At 42.9% G+C, this 26,099-nt stretch overlaps 3 protein-coding genes across 7 annotated transcripts; 2 read left to right on the top strand and 1 right to left on the bottom strand.

Moving 5' to 3' along the window:
• Positions 837-1,940, bottom strand: LOC8065244. The gene has a single exon (XM_002442559.2). It carries the CDS (start codon positions 1,770-1,772, stop codon positions 1,053-1,055), a length of 720 nt encoding a protein of 239 aa, XP_002442604.2. The 5' UTR covers positions 1,773-1,940; the 3' UTR covers positions 837-1,052.
• On the top strand, positions 13,865-15,056 carry LOC8065243 (sorbitol dehydrogenase). The gene has a single exon (XM_002443605.2). It carries the CDS (start codon positions 13,869-13,871, stop codon positions 14,805-14,807), a length of 939 nt encoding a protein of 312 aa, XP_002443650.2. The 5' UTR covers positions 13,865-13,868; the 3' UTR covers positions 14,808-15,056.
• LOC8065242 (CSC1-like protein RXW8) lies at positions 19,538-25,817 on the top strand. Of its 5 annotated transcripts, XM_002443604.2 has the most exons (13): positions 19,538-19,662; positions 19,746-19,826; positions 19,985-20,052; positions 21,728-22,096; positions 22,231-22,377; positions 22,623-22,686; positions 22,775-22,984; positions 23,248-23,439; positions 23,525-23,823; positions 23,974-24,253; positions 24,412-24,687; positions 24,770-25,003; positions 25,175-25,817. In XM_002443604.2, the coding sequence occupies exons 4-13, from the start codon at positions 21,816-21,818 to the stop codon at positions 25,493-25,495; spliced, it is 2,304 nt and encodes a 767-aa protein (XP_002443649.1). In that variant the 5' UTR covers positions 19,538-19,662; positions 19,746-19,826; positions 19,985-20,052; positions 21,728-21,815; the 3' UTR covers positions 25,496-25,817. The 5 variants fall into 5 exon arrangements, with proteins under 5 accessions (XP_002443649.1, XP_021302119.1, XP_021302122.1 ...); XM_021446444.1 differs by lacking the exon at positions 19,746-19,826 and having other exon boundaries at positions 19,550-19,662; XM_021446447.1 differs by lacking the exons at positions 19,538-19,662; positions 19,746-19,826; positions 19,985-20,052 and adding an exon at positions 20,130-20,398.

The raw sequence follows: 26,099 nt of genomic DNA, 5'->3' as shown, positions 1-26,099 counted from the left end.
CTGCGGCTTCTCCTCACACTCTTCTCACTGATTGACTGACGTGTGGCAGTTCGTTTGGAGTACGGGGCATCGGTTCGGTTGGAGTGGCTTGCAATCCAAAGATCTGCACATTCTCTCACACAACACAACTCTTCATGCCATTGGACTCATGGGTCAGATAACAGGAATGTTAAACTGTCACACCATGCAATGCATATTTTGTCCTGGACTCATGCATGCATGTGCCTCTTGTCAATGTCAGTTCCATCTCGATCCCAAGAGCGAGCCATGGCTGCTTGCAACTTCAGGTGGCCACAGTTACCACACACACCAAGATCACCTGGTGGATCAGTGACAGTAATCATGCATGACACCAAAGTTAATCATCTGAACTCTGGCACCTAACTGAAGAAGCTACAGGTCAGAAGCCAAACTGCTTCTGATAGTCCCCTGCAACAAACAGGGAACGCTATCACTGAACTCAACTATCAGTTCAGAGTTGTCAAGCACTCCCCAACACCTGAAACAAACAACAACCTAGCATGGCATCACATCTGCCTGACCATATCACCTTCTTGTACCAGGCATCAGCATTTCCAGGGTTTTCCTGATAAAGAAATATTTTGGAGGACGAATATGCATGTATTCGGGAAAATGATCAGAACAGAACAACACATTGATCAACGGTTAAAGTCTCGGTCAATGTCCGTCTTTATCAAGTTGGCATTCGGTCAGAGGACACACGGATGCGTTCGCTGTCAGAAGTTAACCCATCTATCTATTATTATGACAAAAAAAGACATTTTTTTTCACATAACAGACATTGGTGCGCATGCGACTCACATAATCCTGCCTGATCAAACTAAAAGGAAGATGAGATTGCAAATATGTATCTTTTTCATTTATTCACAAGTGATTCTTAATTCCATCACCACGCACGCATAACCCTCGCTAATTTAAGCTTGACGCTGTCACACTGAAAGAAAACAAGAAGAACAAGGGGAAAAAAAGCTAGAACTGAACATGAGACTAAGTACTGACTAGAAGAAGACGAACTGGCCATGGCCGGTGGATCAGGCATCTCTAGGATCCAGCTCCGGCCGTTTGGCCACCTTCACCATGCTCCGCTCGACGACGCCGGCAGAGCTCTTGCAGGAGAGCCCGAGCCGCGCCCACGTGAACCGGCTCCGGCCCTGCTTATTGGCCTCCCCCGGCGTGCCACCGGCGTCCCTTCCCCCTTTGGTGCTCTTGGTGCACGCCAGGTACGCGGCAAGGAACGGGTCATCCTCTGGCCGGACGGCGCGGCCGCTGGCGCCCCTCGACGACAGGCTCCTCGTCGCGGTCCTGCCCGGCGGCGGTGGCACCGAGAGCCGGCGCGCCGGTGGTGCCGCTGCCGCCTTCTTCGTCGGGCTCCCCGGCGGCATGACGATGGTGTCACCGCGGGCTTCCACGGCGGCTGGCTTGGTGGAGATGACTGCGACTGGCTCCCACGAGAAGACCATGCCGGCCGGCGGCTTCAGCACGGCCGCTAATTCCTCCTGCTGCCCCATCGTTGTCGTTGCTCCGCCTCGTCGGCACGAACGCGAAGACTGTGACGGAGTAATCCACCGACGACCTGTGTCGTCCTGTTTGTATATATGGATGGATTGTCTCTCTGTGTGTGTTCTTGGTGTGAGACTGAGAAGACGAAGAAGATGGAGGAGAGGAAAAGACGGTGGTTGGCGCTCGGAGTCGGAGAGGAGGTTATCAGCAGAGCCCTGGCATTTACTGGTGATGGTGGTGGTGGTGGTCATGCAAAGCAAGCGTCGAATGGATGCCTTCCCTTCCCTTGCCTTGCCTTCTCTTCTCTCTGCACGACAAACGTGTGAGCAAATGGTGGTGTTTATGCTCGAGCGGTTACGGGTTAGGAGTCAATTAGCTCTCCTCTATATAGTCTAGTCGTCTCTAGGACTTGTTGCATGCATGGATGGCCGAAAGAAAAATCTGAATTTTTCTTAATGATGTTAATACATGTGCTTTAGTTATTGTTAATGTAGTCATAAATGGTGTCCCAAAAGAAAAAAAATGGTGTTCTAGGATTTCTTAGACACATTAGTGGAGGAGAGAAATGATTTATATTTTGTTACATGAGATTTCCTTAAAAGGAGAGATGTCACTGTTAATTTTTCTAATTAAAGTGCATGTTTAGTAGCCAGAACATTAAGTTTTTTGTGACATCTTTCCAATCACAGAACAACAAGTTTTTTGGGAGAGGGGGAGTCTAACGCTAGACTCATATTTTCTATTGTGTTTATATTGCAGATTATTCTTCTACTCAATAGATTTGTAGTCATAAATCATGGTAATATTTAGTTTAGAACTAAGCATTTTAGAAAGCATACTTCATGTTTAAAATCGTTGGACAGAAAATTGGTGAAATTTCGGTCAATTTTTTGATAATTTTGGGGCTGTTCAGTAAATTATAATACCAAAATTGAAAACCTTGGCCATCTATCTCATGGACATGCATGGATTCTACTGCCTCTTCTTCCCTAGGATACATAAGGATTATTAAGTTATGGAAATACACACACATGATTTAATAGTATATGAGGAACTAGTAGATAGAGAAGTATATGTATATAAAAGATTACAAGAGGGCAAGGAATAACGGTTGGGATTAAGTGCAAGGATTTGCAGGTTTGTTAGGGTGGATAGGCTTTCTTTCAACACTGATGGCTTGACCATTCTGTCAACCTTTTCTTATTCTCCATTTGTGCGTATCTTCTTGATAAATTATATATTTTTGGCTCAGAGATTGCAACAAACATATGCAAGTTGTGGAGAAGAGTATACTGGCGGCAGGACTTGATTAGCATATGTGGAAAAAAAATGAATTCTATGATAATAATAGAATAAACATGTCTGATCATCATCATCCACGCACATCAGTCTTAGGAGAATAAAACTAGTTCCCAAAATATTTACAATGTCGTATTCAATATTGTGTTTTATACAAGGACAAATGAAAGGTTGTATTGTATACGTAATACATGGAAGCGCCCTCGTGGCTGCTACCGCGAAGTAAACATGACAAGAGTCAAAATTAAAGCACAAACCGTGACTTTCTACACATGAGAAATGGACAAATAATACAAGTTTCAGAGCGAAACGTGGAGTAAGATACACAGAGAGAATGTTGAAAAACTCGTAATTCTCATGCCGGCCATGCATGGCAAACCTAGGAAACATATCGTCTAGAACACCAACTAGTTACCTACCAGTTACTGTATTGTGGATTTCAGAATCCAGGATTGTTCGCAGTACATTTATAATAAACTACTACTCTCTGAACGAGAAAACGTACTGAAGGTGTGCATGTGTTGGCATGCTATCTGGGTTGGATTTACATTTTCTAGAAACATGGTAGGTTTTTAGATGCTATAGCTGATGAAATGGAATAATTGATCATTCTACATGCACAGGAATACAACTGTACCGAAAGACAGTTTTTTTCTTCTTCCATTTTTTACACTGTTCAGGTTTTGTTTTTGTTTCTAGGAACAGACACAAATAATCATTCATGCAGTAGCCCCAGGCCGAGACAGTAGCTATCAAGGAGTTGGGAAATCCTTCTCAAGTACTGCGATAGGACATTAAGAAATGCCAAACCAGCTACGTTGACCGCTAGCTGCTAGTGGCATCGACAAGGGATTATTATCACCAAATGGACAGACAGATACAAAACTGCCATACCTGCTGCTTACAAATTGAATACGTGTAGTACCTGCGATTCTTCACCAATTATACATATTTATATACATTTAGCATATTAAGCATATACATGTAATGTAGTGTAAGAAACAGCATTATCGTGGACGAATCCATCAGACGGCCGCCATAAATTTGAATGCTATAAGCTTCAGTAATTTGACCGTGATGTATCGAAATGTCCTGATTCCATTTTGTTATATTAGTCGTCATAAACTATTCATACAATATTTTTAAAAAATTAATTAATTAGTCATACATGGCTATTTCGGTGACGTGATAAAATGACCTACTGACTCCTGTATTGTGAATTGTAGTCTCTGATGAGATGAGCCATGTATCGTACAATAGTAATACATGTGGTATTTGAGGGAGATTGGAACGTTGACTGTGGACTTGTTCAGCCAATATATAGGCGATGAAGCTTCCATAGCAAGTTCTGGTTTGCACGCACAGGTAGGTAATTTATCAGAAAATGACTGGAATTAATTAACGATGCAAACGCCTGCTCTTCTCATCATCTGCGAGACGCGACTGAGAGGTAGAGACGACTTAATAATTCAGTAATTTGATTTCTGAAAAGCAAAGAAAAGAAAAAGGATAGCATTCTGAAGCAGCAGTGGAGCATGCACATGAAGAAACAGTGCGCTCTGGTCCAAAACAGCAGATCCATTTTTGTTGTGCCACTGATTTCCTTTGAGGAAAGGAAAGGAAAGGGAATTGTTTTGTAGCTAGCTAGCTACGGGCTGCTGATTGCTGAACCATCCGACCGAGCAACAGTGGCAGCATGAGAGAGACCACTTTTGCATGCCATGTGAGCATAGCCATTTTTTGGATGGACTCAATCAGGCATTCAAAGCGTCCTGATTAGATTACACCAGCTCAACACTATCATTACATAATCACTTGGCCGTACCTAAGGAATTTGTGGCCTTGCTCACCTGGTGTGATGCTGAAGCACATGAGGCCCTAAATTTTGAAAATGCAGTAAAGCCAAAGCGTACTTTCACATATAATTAATGACAAAAACAGTAAACAAAAAAAAATGAAATTCACCTCATATCTAATTTCTGGAAGAAAATTTTCTCAAAAAATTTCTAGAAGACATACTGAGGAATTGCAGATCCAATGAAGTAAACAAATAGACTCATTCCTGGTCATGATTATGACCCGTTATTTTGCTATATTTATATATACTTGAATCTTGTCAAGCTGGGCCTTAGGTCCATTGCAAGTTCCCATTAATTGGGCTTTTAACCATTCATGGGCTAGCAGATATATGCTGGCCTTGGTTTTTTTTTTTTGATAAATACGTCTTAGATACTCCATCCATATCAAAAACACCGATGTTTTTTACTTTGACCAATCATATTTGACCGTTCGTTTTATTTAAAATTTTTGTGCAAATTCTAAAATAGATAAATCATTATTAAAATACCTCTAATGATCAAATAATTTATATCAAAATAGACGATACTTATACAAAATGTGGCAATAAGACGGATGGTCAATCAAAATGTCTAAAAATCAACAACAACGATCTTTTTGATACGGGGGAGTAGATTGGTAGCAACCAAATAGTTTACCCCTGGATCCTGTCCTGTGATAAATACACATGTTCCTCAAATGATTCTGAAATGATTGTGTGTAGTGTACACGTCACAATGGAAACCTCTTGAGCAACGTGAAAAAGAAAAGAATATTAAGCAGAGCCCAATGACGTGCGACTGTGCTAGTACTTTGTGAGCCTGGGCTGTCATACGTGGAGCCCAGTAAAGGGCAAGCCTTGTTGGGCTCTTGTTTGACTCCAAACCCACATTGTATTTGAGCGCCCTAGCACAGTTCAGCCTAGGATAAACCATGGTTGATTTTTTTTTTTGCGAGCAACCCATGGTTGATTTAAATTCGACGTTTTCATCAGATGATCACAACATGTACAATTAGTATTTCATCCAAAACACAAATAAATTCCAAATCACTAGCGAGCCTTACAAGCATGGGAGAGCGACGAACCACGCATACGCTACTTGTTCCAATTCATCTTGGGATTATGTGCCTGAACACACAACTCTAACTTAATTGAGACGACAGAAAGGGAAAAGCACCATGAAAATGCTCCATACTTGAATATTATGTAGATGTAATGTAGGTATACATTAAAATATTATTGAGGACAAGGAATAAATATTTTCCAAATAGTTGTTGGAGTGGATACCAATTGATTGTTGCATGAACATTTGCATTTTTTGGATTTTTATTATAGGCTATGTATTCAAATTTATTTTGGGTATTGTCCAAGCGTTAGCATGAACAATATATTTAGTTATGATACATCTCGGTAGTTGACAACAAATTAATAAAATATAGTTCTTTTCGTGAATTACACAGTACAAACACAGGATGAGGAGAAGGAAAAGGCGGCAGCATCATGGCTAGGCAGAGGCCGCCCATCTAATCTTGAAAATAGCTTGGAAATTACCAGAAGATGGCTATAGCAATAGGCTGACATATTTGTAATAATTTTTTATCAAATGTAGGGCCTGTTTGGTACAGCTCACAACAGCTTCATGAGCTGTTGTGAGCTGTTTTTTTTTGCCAAACACTTATTTCTAAAACAGCTTCATGGGTAAAGCTGTTTTTTCCCTCCTCTCACAAAGACATAAGTTGGATGAAGCTGGAAAAAAGTAGCTTATTGCAGCTTCTCCCTCATTTCTCTCTCTCAACTATGTATGAAGTAGTTGGTGAAGCTATTTTGCCAAACACTTTTTCCAAAACAGCTCAGCTTCATCTAGAAAGTCACTCATGAAGCTATTTTCTAAAAAAACAGCTATACTAGTGAAGCTGAGCTGTGCCAAACAAGCCCGTAATAGATTGCTTTAGATTTACCATATTTTTCACATTCATAAGATATGTCTTTTACCAAGTTTGATAAATGACTATTTATTGTGTGTTATCTTAGATGTCATCGTAGTGTTAGCACGGACAATATACTAGTTACTTTTACAAGGATACCAAATTGAAGGTGGCATCATCACTGCCCAGCTCTTTGCCTCTTTCCTTCTCCCATCCTAGCATCAGTTGCAAAGTTGAGTACGTAGCGCATGGAAACACATGCCTCTGTTTCAGCTTGCACATGATAGAAACAGGAGCTACTAGTAGTGTATCGAGTCGGGGTACAAATAACATATAGCAATAAACTGTGGTGCATGCATATGATTAATCTACACTAGAAAACAGAGAAACAGATAGGTTAGGGTTTCGACCATCAGTGTTCCCGGCGAGAGCGGATCCGGTGGCGTCCATGTTGAGAGTGTCGACGCGGTGGCGGAGTAGATCCCGTCGTCCTTCGGGCCTCCACCGGCACTGACCGACGACGGCGGGGTGGGAGAGTGGCGCAGTGGTGCTTCCCGACGCCACTGCGCAAAGCCGATCGGATGGCCTAGGGTTTGTGGAGTGAGGTGTGTGCACGGCGAACTTAGGGTTGCGTGCCTGCGGGCCCCACTCCTCTTTTTATAGCGCAGCGCGTCGGGGGCCCACCAACCATGGATCGGTTGGGCGCCCCCGATCAGGGCGCGATCCATAGGGAAACGGCTGGGGCCTGAGATCAACCTAACATTCTCCCCCTTGATCTCAACTGTGCTATCTCGCTTTGACAACTCACCCCATCACAAATCAGTGTATTGAGCATGTTTCATCTTAGCAGTTATCACTGCTAGATTAGACAGCCACAAACACTTTTCTGTTTAGAGATGAATTCTCGCCTTGGGCCCCTTACTATCCAGAAATCACAGGCTTTCCCTTAAACCCATGCCGGCTACATGTTCTCTGAACACATTGGGCGGTAAGCCTTTCGTAAGCGGATCCGCTAGCATCTTTTCTGTGCTTATATGTTCAAGACTTATGACGCGATCCCGGATTTTGTCCTTGACAACATAATATTTTATGTCGATGTGCTTGGCGGCATTGCTTGACTTATTGTTGTGAGCATACAACACTGCTGACTCGTTGTCACAATACAACTTTAGTGGTTTATCGATGCTGTCGACCACCTTTAAACTAGGTATAAATTTCTTAAGCCAATTCACCTGTCCTGATGCCTCATAACAAGCAATAAACTCAGCATACATTGTGGACGATGCAGTGACTATTGTTTGTTTTGAGCTCTTCCATGATATGGCTCCTTGCGCTAGAGTGAATATATACCCTGAGGTAGACTTTCTATCATCTCCCGCGTAATCAGAATCTGAATACCCTACTATTTGTAGGTCATCAGATCTTCTATAAGTTAACATGAGCCCTTTCGTGCCTTGCAAGTACCTTAGGACTTTCTTCACTAGATTCCAGTGTTCCATACCTGGATTACTTTGATATCTACCAAGTAGCCCGGTCACAAAAGCTAGGTCTGGGCGTGTGCACACTTGAGCATACTGTAAGCTTCCGACAGCTGAAGCGTATGGAACAGCTTGCATGCGATCGCGCTCGAACTTGCTCTTGGGACATTGATGTTCCCCATACTTGTCACCTTTTACAATAGGAGCAGGTGAAGGTCTACACTTATGCATATTGAATTTCTTCAATATTTTCTCTACATATGCTTCTTGGGATAATCCCAATACCCCTCGACTTCTATCTCGGTGAATCTTTATGCCCAAGACAAAAGAAGCTTCACCTAAATCTTTCATATCGAAATTTGAGGACAAAAATCTCTTGGTTTCCTGCAGTAGAGTGACATCACTACTGGCTAGTAGAATGTCATCTACATACAGTACTAGCAAAATGTATTTCCCATTCTTAAACTTTGCATATACGCAATTGTCCTCAACGTTCTCTTTAAACCCAAACTTTCTGATTGTCTTATCAAACTTCAAATACCACTGCCTGGATGCCTGCTTTAATCCATAAATGGATTTCTTCAGGCGACAACCCATTCTTTCTTTGCCTGTCACAACAAAACCTTTCGGTTGTGCCATGTATACTCTTTCTTCTAGATCCCCATTGAGGAAAGCTGTCTTCACATCCATTTGATGCAATTCTAGATCAAAATGTGCCACTAGGGCCATTATGATTCTAAAAGAGTCCTTGCTCGAGACGGGAGAGAATGTTTCATTATAATCTATCCCTTCTCGCTGAGTAAAACCCTTGGCTACCAGCCTTGCTTTGTACCTTTCTATGTTCCCCTTGGAGTCACGTTTCACCTTGTAGACCCATTTGCAGCCTACAGTTTTGGCTCCTTCAGGAATTTCCTCTAGGTCCCAAACTTTATTGGTACTCATAGACTTTAATTCATCTTCCATGGCTTCTTGCCACTTAGATGCTTCGGTGCTCCTCATGGCTTCTTCAAATGAGGTGGGTTCATCCTCCATCTGAACTTCTTCGCATTCATAGACTATATAGTCATCTGGAATAGGAGACTTTCTCGCTCTTTGAGGTCTACCAGAAGTTTCTGCTACTGGCATTTCCTCTTGAGGTTGCTCTTGTTGGGGCTGCTGTTCTTCAACTATGGGTTCATTCGGCTCCTGAAGGACAGGTTCCGAATTAGCCATAGGCGAAAAAGCAGCAGGTGTTGTCACTACTGGTGTAGATCCAACAACAACAGGCAGCGTAAAGTAGGGTTCTTGCACCATGGGAATGGGCACGAACACCCGCTTCTCTTCAAGGGTAATTTCTCGCGCTGCCTTGCTCCCCCTGATCATCTGATCTTCTAGAAAACTAGCGTGTCTCGTTTCCACAAACTTGGTATGTCTACCAGGGCAGTAGAAACGATAACCTTTCGACTTTTCTGGATAGCCAATGAAATGACAACTTACTGTTTTGGGGTCTAGCTTTTCTATGTTTGGGTTAAACACTTTTGCTTCAGCGGGGCTCCCCCAGACACGCAGATGGTTAACTGAGGGTTTCCTGCTGGTCCACAACTCATACGGGGTTTTAAGTACTGACTTGCTTGGAACTCTGTTGAGAATATGAATGGCGGTTTTTAAGGCCTCCATCCACAAACTCAGTGGCAGAGTGGAATAGCTCATCATGCTGCGCACCATATCCATTAGAGTACGGTTACGCCTTTCTGCTACTCAATTCTGCTGTGGGTCCCCTGGCATTGAATACTGGGCTACTATGCCATTTTCCTGTAAGAACCTCGCAAAAGGTCTAGGAACTTGTCCATAAGGGGTATGTCGACCGTAGTACTCCCACCCACGGTCAGATCTTACTACTTTGATTTTTCTGTCTAGTTGGTTTTCAACCTCAGCCTTGAATATCTTAAATTTGTCTAAAGCTTCTGAGCGTTCTTTGATTGGATAGATATATCCAAAACGAGAGTAGTCATCTGTGAATGTGATGAAGGAATCAAAACCATCCACAGATGTCACTGGAAAAGGTCCACAGATGTCTGTGTGGATCAATTCTAGTACTCCCATGCTTCGCTTAGCGCCTTTCTTTATGTTCTTTACTAACTTGCCTTTAATGCAATCAACGCATTGCTCTAACTCTGAGAGTTCTAGTGGTGGGAGGATTGATTCTTTGACTAAGCGTTCTATTCTCCCCTCGAAATATGGCCTAAGCGACAGTGCCATAATTTCGATGAGGAATCAATTCTCTTTCTTTTCTTGCTAGCATCTGCGGGTATTGCATTCTCAGCATTATTACATTCAGCATTCACATTCTCAGACATAGATAATAAATAAAGTTTGTCTTGTCGGAAGGCAAGACCCACACATTTATTATTTAACTGTAGCTTACAATCATTCTTGCTGAAATGGCAATCAAAACCATAGTCTGACAAACATGAAACTGAAATTAAATTTCTAGCTAAAAAGGGAACATAAAGAACATCATGCAACTCAAGTGTGAAGCCACTAGCTAAAACTAGAGATAAATTTCCTATAGCTTGAACTTCAGCTGCAGTACCAGTGGCCACCTTAATCTGTCTTTCTCCTCTTTGAAGGGTTCTCCCTCCACTGAATCCCTGCAAAGAGTTTGCAACATGAACAGTTGCACCTGAGTCAATCCACCATGTGGATCTAGCATAACTTAGATATAAGGATTCATCAACAAAAGTTATAATGTCCTCACCTTTCACTAGGCAATGTTTCATGAACTTAGGGCATTCATGCTTCCAATGCCCTGTCTCATTACACCATCTACAGCGATCCGGGTCCTCCAGCCTGTGCTGGTTGTCTTGCTTTGGCTATGCTTTAGGCTGTGAAGAGCTTCCTCCCTTGTTCTGGGAGGTGGAGGCATTTGGAGCTTTCTTGTTGTAGAATGGCTTCTTGTTCTTTCCTTTCACAAAGTTCACAGAACCACCATTTGCATTCTTGAGCCTTTCTTCCTCTTGCACACACATAGCAATCACCTTCTCTAAATCCCACTTCTCTGGTTGTGTGTTGTAGTTAACAACAAATGTCTCATACTCTTTAGGAAGTGAGTTTAGAGCTAGGTGAATGAGGAAACCATCAGCGAGGGGCATCTTTAGCTTCTCTAACTTGGCTGCCATGGTGCTCATGCTCAGAATGTGCTCTCTCACACTCCCCCCTGTGAACCTCATGTTAGTGAGTTTCTGGATCAGGGTGGAAGCATGAGCTTTGGTAGAACCAGTGAACTGATTCTTCACTTTCTCAAGATATTCTTTTGTTGTGTCACATTCTGGGATTGCACCTCTTAGGCCCTCTGTGATGGTTTTCTTGATGACGATCTTGCACTTGCGGTTTGACTTTTCCCACTTGTACTTCTCAAGATCATACTTCACTCTGATGGGAGCAAAGTCTCGCTTCCGATTAGCAAAAGCTTCATCGGTCTCGTTCTGAGCCCTTTCGGGCTCCTCTGGCTCAGTGGGCTTTGGCTCCTGAAGAGCCAAATCTATCTCAGCAAGTGCTAAAGCTGCATCAAGTTCCTCGCGCTACAGAACATAGTTCTGCCCCGTCAGCTTTGGGATTGCACTGATGAAGTGCATCGCATTGAGTGCTTGGTCTGAAATTAAATATGAGAAAATAGTGAGAACATCAACATTAAATCTAGAAAAAATAATTGCATATCTTAATTTAACGTTGGTCAAAATCAAGATATGCAAAAATAACTCTCTACATAAATTCTAATCACCGTTGGGCAGAATAGAATAAATGCATAAAATTGGAATTTGCAATATTGCTATTATTAACGTTGGTCAAAAAAATAACAATATCACAAAAAATTCTAGGCTTTATGACTCGCTTCTCAAATTAAATATCCCGTTGGTTCAATTTAATATGAGAATGAAAATTAACTTGCGCAGCGGAAAAACATTAATTTACTTGCAATTTTCAGAAGCATAACTAGCTGACTGTGCTTTCTAGATAATATACACGTTGGTGCAAATTAAATAGAATTTAAAACTGAGCAAAACGAATATTTAAATGCTTCTGAAAATCAAATAGAATATAACAAAATAATTTCTATGCTTAAACGGGCCGCGGCCAGCCATTCGGCCCACGGCCGCTAGCGGCCCAGCTTGCGGCGGAGCTAGGCAGCGCGCAGCGCCCAGGCCCAGCCGATGTTTTTTTTTGTTTGCTTCGGCTGGCGGCCCAGGTACTTGGTTTTGGCCTAGCCCATTTCGCGCGGGAGTGGGCGCGCCCAGCCAGGCCGCAACCTGGGCCGGCGGCGCGAATTCGGCCCAGTGCCGAAACCCGCATGGGCTGTTTCTGGCCCAGATGAATCCTGACCGTCTATCTTGATCTAACGACGCAACGTTAATCTCGCGTGGATAAAAACCCCGCCGACTGCCGCTGGCTTTCCCAAACCCTAGTTTCTTTCTTTCTTTTGCTTTCTTCCTGACTCAGCAGCCGACGGCGCCGGCGCAGGAGCCAGATGGCCGCGACCAGGGGGCACGCCGGCGCCAGAGAAGACGCCGTCGTTCCGGCCGGCACCTTCTTGCTTTCTCTCTCTCTTCTCCAGCCTGCGCCGTAGCCAGCAGCAGAAACCGCCGCTTGCAGCAGCGCTGGAGTCCTTGGCGGTCGGAGGAGGTGGCGCCCCGCGGGCCCTATCGCCGGAGGTCGCGCTCCCCGTGGTGGGTGAGCGCGCCGCCGTCGATGGAAGTCGCGAGGGTGCCCTGTGCTTGGCCCCCATGGAGGGCTCTTTCTCGCCGAGACTTGCTCTTTTTTTTCTTCCTCGATCTGGATTTCTCTGCTATGTTTCTTGTGCTTACTGGGGTTAGGTGTCTCTTTCCCCGATCTATACTCGTTTGGATCTGGGCGTTAGGGTTAGGGTGGTCTCGGTTTTGACTGAGTTAGGTTTAGGATTTTGAAAAAAAAAGAATCCCCTCTTACTTGCTGTGCTTGCTGGGTGGTCCCCGAGTCCCGATCTACTACTAGATCGGATCTAATACCATTCCATTGATAGAAACAAGATCTACTAGTAGTGTATCGAGTCGGGGTACAAATAACATATAGCAGTAAACTGTGGTACATCCATATGATTAATCTACACTAGAAAACAGAGAAACAGATAGGTTAGGGTTTCGACCATCAGTGTTCCCGGCGAGAGCGGATCTGGTGGCGTCCATGTTGAGAGTGTCGACGCGGTGGCGGAGTAGATCCCGTCGTCCTTCAGGCCTCCACCGGCACTGACCGACGGCGGGGTGGGAGGGTTTGTGGAGTGAGGTGTGTGCACGGCGAACTTAGGGTTGCGTGCCTGCGGCCCCCACTCCTCTTTTTATAGCGCAGCGCGTCGGGGGCCCACCAACCATGGATCGGTTGGGCGCCCCCGATCAGGGCGCGATCCAGAGGGAAAGAGGCCCCAGCCGTTGGGCTGGGCCTGAGATCAACCTAACAGCACAGAACTGATGTCGCCCGCCGGCCCTGCAGTGTAGGATGTCGCCGGCCGCCGCCGCGGAAGATCGCCGGAGCTCCCAAGAAGATGAGCAAGCAACACGCATGCAGAGCTAGAGAGCCCAAGGGGAAGGCGCCAACTCCAACCGCATATCCCTCCTGCATATTCCTCACGACGGACACCCCAATCACTAACCAATTCAACCGGCCGGGCGCGCATCAACTATTTCATTATTAATCTTCATCACTATAATGATCCATTAGTTAATCCTGCTGTGCACTTATATAAGACGCCCTCCATGTCGCAAAGTTGCGTCGTGTTGTGTGAGCACCATTGCATCTCCCATGCACGCACACGCACCCGAACCCATGGCGACCGGCGACGGCGACGACGACGCCCAGCAGCAGCAAGACGGCGAGCAGCCGCCGGTGGTGCTCATCACGGGGTGCGCCAAGGGCGGGATCGGGTACGAGTACTGCCAGGCCTTTGCGGGGCTAGGCTGCCACGTGGTGGCCACCGACATCCCCGACCGTGTCCCCAGCCTAGCCGCCGACCTCGCGGACACGCCGTCCACGGAAGCACTCCCGCTGGACGTCACCTCCGACGCGAGCGTCTCCGCCGCCGTCGGCGCCGTGCTGGCGCGTCACGGCCGGATCGACGTGCTGGTCAACAACGCCGGGGTCGGGTGCACGGGCCCGCTAGCGGAGCTTCCGGGCGCCGCGGTGTCCCGCGCGGTGGACGTCAACTTCCTGGGCCAGGTCCGCACGGTGCGCGCCGTGGCGCCGCACATGGCGGCGCGCGGGACCGGGCGCGTCGTCAACGTGGGCAGCGTGGTGGGCACCGCCGCCACGCCATGGGCGGCGCCGTACTGCGCGTCCAAGGCCGCCGTGCACGCCGCCACCGACGCGCTGCGGCTCGAGCTCCGCCCCTTCGGCGTGCACGTCGTCAAGGTCGTCCCGGGCGCCGTCAGGTCAGGGCTGGGACGCGCCAACGCCACCCAGCTCGCCGCCGCCGCCGCCGGACAGCAGGACCATCAGTGGCGGATGTACCGGGGCTTCGCGGCGGCGATCGAGGAGCGTGGACGGGCGTCGCAGACGAGCAAGTCCACCGACGCCGGCGTCTTCGCTAGGCACGTCGCGCGACGGGTCATGAGCGCGCGACCGCCCAGGGAGATCGTCTACGGCAACATGACGCTGCTGTTCGCGGTGCTCGCCGCGTCGCCTGCGTGGGTGCGCGACGCATTCTTCGCGTGGCGCTTCGGGCTCAACAAGAAGCCACGGTAGCTAGCGACTTCAGTTCATTAGTAGCGCGTCGTCTTGCTTGTTGCGTTTTGGCCGATCCATTTTCTCCACTCCACTGAATAACCGACGAGTCACCCACCCTGCATCTTCTTCTTCTTCTTCTTCTTTTCTTTTCTTTTGATTTGATGAAGTAACCATGCGTGCTAGACACTACAACGTGCCAAGGTGCAACATCAATGAAAAAACGCTTATAAAACACATCAAAGCATGCATTCGGTAACATTTGTGTTATTCCAAGGATTTTATTTATTTATTTATTTATTGTCTTAGAGCATCTCCAACAGTTTGTCATCCAACTTTTCCATCTTTAATTTTTTGGCAAAATAAGAAAAAAAACTCTCTCCAATAATTTGACATCTTCCCTTTCCATCTTTCGTAACCTCGCAAAATTTTCTCCCGAGCGCGCATATATGTGCGAGGCCTAGGAGTGTGCATCTGGAGTTTTTCCGGCCCATGTAGTAAGCAAAAAGAAAGACAGAATGATTCCAAATGAGAAAAAAAGTAAGAGAGAGATTTGGTGGAAGGGCTTAAACGTGTACAAAAACAAATTGAAAGTTCCTGATACAAAACATAAGACCGGGTCGTAGGAAAAAATACCGAGAAAAAATAGGATAGAAACATAGAAAACTTTTGGAGATGACTTCTTTTTTTCCTCCTCATACTAATTTAGGAGTTGGAAAAACCATATTTTAGAAAATAAAATATATGTGTTTGAGAATTCGATGCCTCCCTATGTTGAAAATGACTCTTCGAAAAGTGACATAAGAATGTTAATGTATATTGATAATTGAACAGGGTTAAGGGGTGTTGGTTGGAGGTGTTAAAGTTTAACCGGTAGTGTAGCATATTTGTAACTATATCAATTAGTGTTCAATAATAGACTAATTAGATTAAAAAAAATTGTCTGGCAAATGGTTCTTTAGCTGTGTTTTTAGTTTCGTAAATAGTCTATATTTAGTACTTCATGCATGTGTCCAAACATTTGATGGGATAGATGTTAAAAACAAACAGCCTGAACAAAATAGGTTCTTACATCCCTGTAAATGACCTAACTCTAGCATCCCGCTTGAAACGTCTTAGGCCTTGTTTAGTTCCAAAAAATTTTGCAAAACAGGTACTGTAGCACTTTCGTTTGTTTGTGACAAATATTGTCTAATCATGAACTAACTGGGCTCAAAAGATTCATCTCATCAATTCCGACCAAACTATGCAATTAGTTTTTATTTTCGTCTATATTTAATACTTCATGCATGCGTCTAAAGATTCGATGTGACGGAGAATCTAAAAAATTTTGCAAAATTTTTTGGGAAGTAAACAAGGCCCTAGGATGAAGAAGTTTTATTACATACAAGTTAGCATTGTACAGTACATGTTAAGAAAGTAGAGCGTGTACACCTTATTCTTCACCCTCGTGGCGCCGCAGGCATTTTTCATCGTTATAATTCTTGCACCTGATTTTCGTGGATTGAAAAGTTCATTCTGTCTCTAAATATTCCAAACGCATCAAAAAAAATTCAAACCACGAAACTTGGCCAAATTCAAAATTGAAAAAGAATCAAGTTATATAACAATTGATGGTGTGGTCATAATTAAATGGAATAGCTACATGTGAATGCAATCCTATCAAAGTCTTTAAATATACAATGGGCTCATTAACTAATTAATTAAATTTTAGCGAAGGAAGGCTGCAATTGAAATTATTTTCCAGCACTTACCAACTATAAGTGATTTAAAAACATATACGTAATTATTATTCTAAGTTGTATTTTTTTTTTTGCGAAATAAAGTTATACTGATAGCCCTTGAAAATGATGGTTTGGAGAACATTTTTATCACTGCATGCTACACAAATTATTTTTAGAGACAAGTAACAAGGGCAGGCTGCCTTATTACCACTCCATGAGATTGTTTATTTTATGCTAGCTTTATTTACTTCTTTGGCGGTTAATTAATACGCAGCCCATTTCCGCCTGCGCACGGGGAACGCAGCCCAGAGCGGCCTACGACTCATCAATGCGTTGTCCGGGCCTAAAGTTAGGTTGTTGGGCTGGGACCGTAGTATCTATCAGCTTGGTAAGAATGGATCTATGCATCGCCAAAATATTTAGTTTTCTCCCCCAAAACACAAAACAAACCCTCTTTTATGCACGAGTGCTCAATATATCTAACGATCGATGCAGTTTCGCCAGCCAAGAATAACATAGAGTGCACTTCCTCACTGGCAAATAAAATAAATAAAGGCATGCATGTGATTTGTGATCGAGTGGATTGGATAGCAGTTGATGAAGAAAGCAAGGAATGGAATGGTCGCTGTCTAGTTTCGTCATGGTCGGTGTGCCAGTCCTGCCATGCTTTTCTATTTTCTGCATCTAATTGAATGGTGTCAAGTACAACTCAAAGATGGGTGGTCGTCTTTAAAATGCTAAAATTTAACATACAGATAATTAAAAGGATCGTACAACTCTCAGACAGCATGTTGTCTATAAGCACAGTTTAATTTTTTATATGTAACCAAGACTAATTATGAATATTATTGTATACATCATTATGTTGCCATTTGGTTGAAAACATACGGTCCGTTACCAAAACAAACAACACTTCATACGTCGTAGTAGGAAGGAGATAATAATCGCTGCCCGTAATTACGTTTTACTCTTTGGTATCTGCCATCTTTTTCCAGGACGGATGACGGCAGCAAAATCATCATCTTCACGTACGCTCTGAGCTGCCGTCATCATTCTTCGTGCTTGGCTTGACCATTCGGAGGCTGGCTGCCTACCTACGGCTACGTGTCGGCAGGGCGGCGGACCGCGGACGCTGCGTGTGGGCCCCGCGAAACCACCACGTGCCGCTGCTGCAGCAGCAGGCAATTAGCTGTTTTTTTTTTATTCATCCGGCCTTACTAATTTCTCCGTGTCAAAATAATTCCATATCTTGTATTTTCAAAACTTATATTTATCTACATAAAGGTATATGTCCGTACATCTAGTGATGAAAACAAAAAAATGATAATCTCTGTTTTTTGAAAATCGTTTTCGAGTTTTTTTTCATTAGGTCTAAACAAAAATAGTGACAGTAACTAAAAAACGAAAACGATAATGATGAAAATAATAAAAAATGAAAACAAAAATGATTTTACCTTTTTTTCTGACCGTTTCCGAAAATTTCCATATTTAACTGGTAATTTATTATTGATAATTACGGATTCAAAGGCCTTTAATTAATGATATGTCTAACATTCATAGCCTACAGGCTATACCCTCTAAGAGGAACTCTAAGGCCAGTCTCAATGGGGTTTCATTAGAGTTTCATACACATTAGATATACTGATGTGGCGCTACATTAATGAAGAGAGAGATGATAAGAGTTTCATGGAGTAGAGAGAGTTTCATCCTCATGAAACTCCTATGCATTGTTTCCAAAATATTGATGTGTTGGAAACTGTGTCATGAAATTTCCATTGAGGATGACCTAATAATTCATATTTTGATCACTATACTATGTCGAATCCACTTGAAGCATTATCATTTATTTGTGTCTTTGTCAAGAATTGTCGTAATGTTGCATGATTTACTATTGTTTTGAGACCTCATATAGTGTGAACTATGTCGATTTTACACTATATGTCGATTTTACTAGAATATCAACGCCGTATTGATATATTTTCCAATCGACTACTATTGTGTTCGAAATTGCTAGAATATCAACGCCGTATTCATTCCTGACAATATCATATCGTCTTTATTTTCGAGAAAAAAATGAAAACGAAAGTGATTTAGCCTCCTATCGATCGTTTTCATCCCTATATATATTACATTAGGTTTATAATTTTTTGAATTAAACCCTTAGTAATTTGACGTAGACGCATGAGCTCCGAAGACTTATATTGTAACCTGGTAGGACATAGAGTTGTGACCTTCGGGTGGAATATGATTCGTATAGGATGCAGACTCATGAGCAGGAGTTGAGGATTTAGTATCACCGAATAGATGATAGATGATGAATTTAGAGTTTTTTTAAGTATATATATAATAGATATATATAGATATAGAGAATAAAGATACAATAAAGAGATAGAGAGGAGAGAAAGGGAAGAGATGAGAAGAGACGGAGATTTAAATAGATTTATAAAAAAACTAATTAATATTTATATATTTCTCTAAAAAAATCAATGTACTACAAAAAAAACAATAGCACAATTAATCTAATAATACTTATTTAGTATCATGATTATATTAATATGTTCTTTTATACAATTCATCAAAATTGGGACTGATCGACTTGTTGAAATGTAAGACGTATACTTATTTTGCTACCGAGGACAATACTATTCATTATTTTAACTTAATGATGATTTTTATTTCTTACTTTTTTTATTCTTGATTAAAAGTGCCGTACTTACGACTTTACGAGTAATCCTAGGATAAGAAACCAAAGAAGCTCGTGGCCTGGTTCACGTTCAACGCAAACTGACTACTTACTCCAATGATCAAGAGAAACAGCCTGGTCTGTTGGATTATTACTACGTATTGCGTAAGCATCAGCACCAACAGCAAACTGATTTTTCATTTGATTACCTGTAAGGAGTACAAGTAGTAGTATGTATTTAAACCCAATTTAATTAGTTTTAATTGAATCAGCTGTAATTAGAAACAAAAGCACAAAATATCTATATATATATATATATATATCTATATATAATAAATTAGGAGGGTTCAAACAAACCAACCAACGAACGAAAAGCGAGAAAAACTCCGTTCGCTGTCTCGTCTTCCCTGGCACCAAATCGAACCGAACCAAGGCAGGCTTGTAGCCGAGAGGGATTCTCCTTCTCCAGGTTGGTTTGGATTCCATCCTGTTCCCACCGCCTCCCTCCTTCCGTCCCTGACCTTCCTCCTCTTTCGATTTCGATTGGGACAGACTCCGCTCTGCCTGCGTCCATCCATCTCCTCGCCATTGCCGCAGCACGCACTCCCGCTACGCTGCTCTCCTCTCCTCGAGGTACAGTACAGTGCATATTCTACTACTGCTGCTGCCTCCGCCGCCCGCCTTTGCCGCTCCAAATTCTTCTTCTTTTCCTTCTTCTCCTTTCTAATCCGGAGCATATATATCAAATCATGCTCTCTCATCTCAATGCTTTGTATGCTCTACTCTACTAGGGCTTCTCCGGAAACGAATCGCCGCGCCGGTTCCTGCAACGCCCCGCCGCCCGCTCTTCCGCGCCGAGGTAACTGACGCCTTTTCCTTCTTTCTCCGTTTCCTCGTTTCCTGCTTCTGCTTTTGATACTACTAGTACTAGTGCTACTCCGGCCGCCGTGACATTCGCTTCTCTCCTCGCCGAATCCACCCAGCATTCTGCCTGCGCTCTTGGTCCTGGATTAGTTCGCTAGTTAGTTCCCCTTCGATTCATGCTGCTTCTGCCTGCTCCCTCTTCTTTTCGCGCATTCGCATTCCCAAGCCCGCAACTTTTTGCTTCCCCCCCAATCTTCCTTCCTTCTACGGCTCTATCTAATCTGCTACAGTACCATCTAATCTGCTACATTAATTCAGTTCGGCGGGTCGGACCGGCGAAGGTAGGCACCGATTGCTGTTTTTTTTTTCCTTATTACAAAATTTTTTCTTTTATCTATTTATTTATATTTATTCATTCACATCAGGCACTCGAGTTTCCCCACTTTTTTTTAACACCACAAAAAAAATAAGCAAAATTGTGTTGCGTAAATTGGTGCCAGCAATACAATTATTCTGCATCGCGTGGTTGCCCAGTATTGCTCATGCTCGCACGCAAGATTGTTCCACATATCAATCAATCGAACCCCAGCCGAATCGAATCTACTACTTGAGTAAAGTAATGGCCTTGCCCTGCCCTGCCATCATCGATTCTTCAGGCTTCACGTCTCCCTCTCTCTCCCATCATTCTTTCATGCCACTGCCAATCCACATGATGATTAAAAAAACAAAATAAAGTCCTCAATTTTGGGTGCAGCACCGACCAACTCACCTCAACTTCTTCCCCCAACAAGAGAGATTGTCATCCCTTATGGTCTGCAGAGTACCCTTTTTTTGGTGTTTTGTTGATGAAACAGAGTACTTGTTTGTTAGCATCAACCTTGTATCTCTGCTAGTAGTGCCTAACGGGACTAACTAATCACTAGGTGCCACAACCAAGAGTTTGGGGGTGCAATAGTGTTGTGCCGTTTCAAAGATTGATCAGTTTAGCTTTGACCTGTAACCTGTTACCACTATTTATAGTCCTTCCGAATTCTGTAACTACACTGTCTGGTGTCCACCTGTTACCGCTATGTATAGTCCTTCCAAATTTCTGCAACTGCAATTTGCTATGATGTTAAGCTAGACAGTCAAGGGGGTGCTGGATTGCAACAAAACATGTGTGCTGTTCACCTTACCCAAGTAACACCATGTGTATGAGTATTAGCCATTAGACTGGCCACAGACCCACAGTGTATCCGATACTGAAAAAAATCTCCAGCTGCCACTTCCATCTCAAAGCCAAAATCCAAGCATCGCTACAATGTCTGCATCGAGGCTTGAAGGTTCTGTAGAGCTGAGTGGTCAGAAGATGTGTCAGAATGATTCGCTTCCTTCCGTCATGAGAGCCAATAGCCGCTTGAAAATTACTTTTTTTATTTGGTCAAGCATCGAGGCAGCTACTTGATCCGATGCCTAGCTTTTTGAAGTGAGCATCGACAGCTGCAATGGCATGAACCGATGCTTGAACTCCATTTCTCTCATTTCAGCATCGATCTTTCATCACATTGTGGCTAGTCCTAGGCGTTGGTTTATCTGACAGTTTTCTAGTACTGATCTACACAGCTCTTCTGGTGCCTTTTATATTTGTAAATAAGTAAACTAGATGTGCTAATACCCACCATTTTCTGCAGCAACTGAACCTACACGGCTCTTCGAGGATGGTGCCTTGTTTCAGATGACATAGACTGTGTCAGTGCGTGCCACGCTTGACACGCAGAGATGAAGATCAGTGCGCTACTCACCTCCGCGGGCATCAACATTGGACTCTGTGTCCTCTTCCTGTCGCTCTACTCTGTTCTCAGAAAGCAGCCGGCCAATGTTAGGGTCTACTTCGGCCGCAGGATCGCTGAGGAGCATGATCGGCTCCGAGGGGGTTTTATCTTGGAGAGATTTGTTCCATCCACTGGATGGATAGTCAAAGCCCTGCAGTGTACTGAGGAAGAGATCCTGGCTGCTGCTGGCTTGGATGCTGTTGTTTTCAATAGAATTCTAGTATTCAGGTATGGTGTGCAAAACTTACTCCCTTTTCTCCTCCTTATTTCATTTGTGCCCTGAAAATTTCATAATAGTGCATGTGTTTAACCTCAGCAACAAAATTGACAGACTGATATATTTGTTTACATGTATTCAACAGCATGCGCATCTTCTCCCTTGCCGCCGTTTTGTGTGTCTTCGGGATTCTTCCGCTCAATTATTTTGGACAGGATATACACCATGTTCGAATTCCTTCAGAATCACTAGATATATTTACAATTGGGAATGTAGAAGTGAAATCAAGATGGTAAGCCAAGCATCGTATTTTTTTTAATCTATAATCATTTGCTGCCATCGACTGCTGAAATGTTGTCATGTTGTGCTTTTGTATATTATATATATGCGTTAATTGCTGGCATCTTGAAAATGTTATTTTCCTTTGGTGGTAATCCAACGTGCTTCTTCACTCCTTTAGAACTTGAGGAATGAGCATTGTACAATAGAACAAAGTGCATGTTTTGATGTTCACTTTGTATTCTGGGTTCCTTGCAGGCTCTGGGTCCATTGTGTAACCCTGTACATAATTTCTGGAGTAGCTTGCATTCTGCTATACATTGTAAGTTCGCTTCCAATTTGAATTGCTGGAACATACATCTCCTTGTATCCAGAATGGTTTTGATGATTCATTTTTTTTCCTAATTCAGGAGTACAAGCACATTGCCAGGTTGAGGCTCCTTCATCTTACAAGTGCAACACCAAAACCAAGCCATTTTACAGTTCTTGTTCGGGGAATACCAAAGGCAGATAAAGAATCATGCAGTGATGTTGTTGATGGTTTCTTCACAAAGTATCACTCATCTAGTTATCTCTTCCATCAAGTAGTTTACAAAGTTGGGAAAGTTCAGAAGATAATGGTACTTAATAACACTCAAGTGCATTTCACTTTTCCTAGTGATGAGCATTTACTATTATAATGCTGCTGCTTCTGTTCATTAGATTTTCGCATAGATGGATAATCATTTCTTTTTGTTTTTTTGACATGAATCCGTGGAAATGTCCAATTCCTCGAGTTCAATGTTTCTCTTTATGTAATTTGATTTTTTGGGCGAAAGTTGCGTGTACTTTTATTTCACTTTATTTATGCTTTTGGTGTAACTTTAATCTTTAACTCTGACAGACTGGCGCAAAGAAGGCATATAAGAAGTTCAAACATTTCACAGATGAAACAGTCGATCAGGGATGCAGAACAATTACCTACCGCTGTTGTCTGTGTGGAGCCTCTTCAAATTCTTTCAAGTTATTGAACACTGAATGTGAGCAGAACAGGGGGAAAGCTGACAATAAATCCATCTTGGACTTAGATGATGAGGTTAAGCTTGCATGCGTTTGTTCTTTTGCTTAATATAACAGTTATTTGGAATAAATTAGTAATTATTATGGGGGATTGTATGCAGGAATGCACAGCTGCTTTTGTATTTTTCAAAACTCGGTATGCCGCACTTGTTGCATCAGAAATACTTCAAACATCTAATCCTATGAAGTGGGTTGCTAATCTAGCTCCAGAACCAGAAGACGTGTATTGGTCCAATCTTTGGCTACCCTATAAGCAGCTTTGGGCTCGCCGTATCGCTACACTCCTAGGCTCTATTTGTTTTATGTTCATATTTCTGATACCGGTGACATTTATACAAGGGCTATCCCAGCTAGAGCAGTTGCAGCAGAGGCTTCCTTTCCTTAGAGGAATATTGAAGAAGTAAGTATAGGAATTTCAGTTGGGCTCTCCGAATGACAGTATCAAAATCATCTTAATAGAGTTTGACATATACTGTTATCTCATGTAGCTAGATGCTATTCATTTATCTGTCTCCACACTGCACCTATTGACTGTTATGTATGTGTGCAGGAAATACTACATGACTCAGCTAGTAACTGGATACCTTCCCAGTGTCATACTACAAATCTTTCTGTACACTGTTGCTCCAATTATGATGCTATTTTCTACATTGGAGGGTCCTACATCACACAGTGAAAGGAAGAGAAGTGCTTGCTGTAAAGTGCTGATCTTCACAGTTTGGAACATATTCTTTGCTAATGTATTATCTGGTACTGTCATAAGTCAATTGAACGTGTTATCAAGCCCAAAGGATATACCTGTTGAGCTTGCTAAAGCTGTACCTGGACAGGTAAATTACATCGTTTTTTTTTGTTCATGCCATAGAAAGAAAAAGACTTTGATTAAGATACATAAAATTTGTTGCATATGTGAAAGATACTATATTCATTCTGTATTTGATTTTCATCTAATTTGTTTTGCTTTTCTGTAAATCTAATTTTAATCCAGGCCACCTTCTTCATCACCTATGTCCTGACCTCAGGATGGGCTAGTTTGTCATCTGAAGTTATGCAGCTCTTTGGTCTGATATGGAACTTTATAAGGAAATATGTTCTGAGAATGAGAGAAGATACAGAATTCGTTCCCTCGTTTCCCTATCACACAGAAGTACCAAAAGTTCTGTTGTTTGGACTATTGGGATTCACATTGTCTGTGCTGGCTCCTCTGATCTTACCTTTTCTGCTGGTGTACTTTTGCCTTGGTTATGTTGTCTACCGCAATCAGGTAAGAAGCTAGAGTTTTTTTTTGTGTTATTTACCTCAAATTTATCTGTAGCATGCTAATGTACTAGTTGTGTTCTTTTCAGTTGCTCAATGTGTATCGAACAAGGTACGATACAGGTGGTTTGTATTGGCCAATTGCATGCAACACAGTCATATTCTCTCTTGTGCTCACCCAGATCATCTGTCTTGGTGTATTTGGACTTAAAGAATCGCCAGTAGCTGCAGGCTTCACCATACCTCTTATCATCCTTACTCTTTTATTTAACCAGTACTGCAGAAACCGACTTCTTCCATTATTCAAGACTTTTCCAGCACAGGTAATATTAGTACCTTAAATTATGTCATGTCAAGATCTACATGGGTTTTACTAGAGCATAGAAAATAATTGAGGACTAGAATTTTTCGTGACACTGATTTCCTATCTTGTGACATTTTTTTTTGAGGAAAACCTATCTTGTGATATTGACTGCTGCAATGTGATTGTGTAGGATTTAATAGACATGGACAGGGAAGATGAACGGTCAGGAAGAATAGATGAAATTCACCACGGACTTCATTCTGCTTATTGCCAGTTCCCTGACACTGTAGATGTACCCTTGGAGAAGATTAAAATTGTTGGTGGGGATGAGGAGCAAGGTTCTACCTCGGGTGAGTCCAGTGGCAAAGAAACCTGCGAGGATCCCAAGAAGGACCTGTCTCACCCAACACTAAAAGGACTCCCTGTTAACCATCTCCGGCATGCTGTGAGGTCGGTTACTTTCCTGATCAGACTGCAGAAAAGAGGTTTATCAGAACAGAAAAACGGATAGCTGTTAGCCGTTAACCCCCTTTGCCTGTTGGCTATATAAATGTACAGAGACATACATGTATATACGACCCTTCCTTAAGAAAAGAAAAGGGCTAACGTAGGAATCTATATGAGAGCATCATCATGAGTGTTGAGGTGCAATTTTGTTGTTTTGAGTTGTCGCATGGATGAGTTAGTGGTTCTGCATTTTAGTTAATAAGTTATTATCTGGCAGATTCAGCTACTCAAACATTAGCCTTGCACATTGATGTAATGCTCATGGTTTTCTTGTAAGAGATTAATGTAGCCAAAGTGATATAGATATATAGTGTTCCATCTCTCCATTGGCTTCTGTGATTGAGCCTTGCAACTTTAGCAAGTCTGTTAGCATTCATGCACCAATCATATTGAGGTATTGAGGATTATACTAATTGGTCTTTCAAGCTGTCGTACCCTGACAACCTGTAAGCATGTTAGATTGAGACTGTTGTCGAATCCATGTTGTCAAGAAGCATGTGCCATCAGCCTGTACTTAGTGGAGGTTCTTAACATGTAGCATTGAGCTGGTGTCTACATATCTGCAGCTGTTGGGAATCATATTCCTGTACCAAACTTCGCAGCCACCA

The sequence above is a fragment of the Sorghum bicolor genome, chromosome 8 (genome assembly GCF_000003195.3).
Source record: "Sorghum bicolor cultivar BTx623 chromosome 8, Sorghum_bicolor_NCBIv3, whole genome shotgun sequence".
NCBI classification, from domain to species: domain Eukaryota; kingdom Viridiplantae; phylum Streptophyta; class Magnoliopsida; order Poales; family Poaceae; genus Sorghum; species Sorghum bicolor.
This window is presented reverse-complemented; position numbering and strand designations above follow the sequence as displayed.

Bases quoted from the DNA above. Each gene is read 5' to 3' on its own strand.
- LOC8065244 (XM_002442559.2), bottom strand. From the start codon at position 1,772: ATGACCACCACCACCACCATCACCAGTAAATGCCAGGGCTCTGCTGAT.
- LOC8065243 (XM_002443605.2), top strand. From the start codon at position 13,869: ATGCACGCACACGCACCCGAACCCATGGCGACCGGCGACGGCGACGAC.
- LOC8065242 (XM_002443604.2), top strand. From the start codon at position 21,816: ATGAAGATCAGTGCGCTACTCACCTCCGCGGGCATCAACATTGGACTC. The intron at 22,687-22,774 runs GTAAGTTCGCTT...TTCCTAATTCAG, and splicing joins CTTGCATTCTGCTATACATT to GAGTACAAGCACATTGCCAG. The intron at 24,254-24,411 runs GTAAATTACATC...ATTTTAATCCAG, and splicing joins CTAAAGCTGTACCTGGACAG to GCCACCTTCTTCATCACCTA.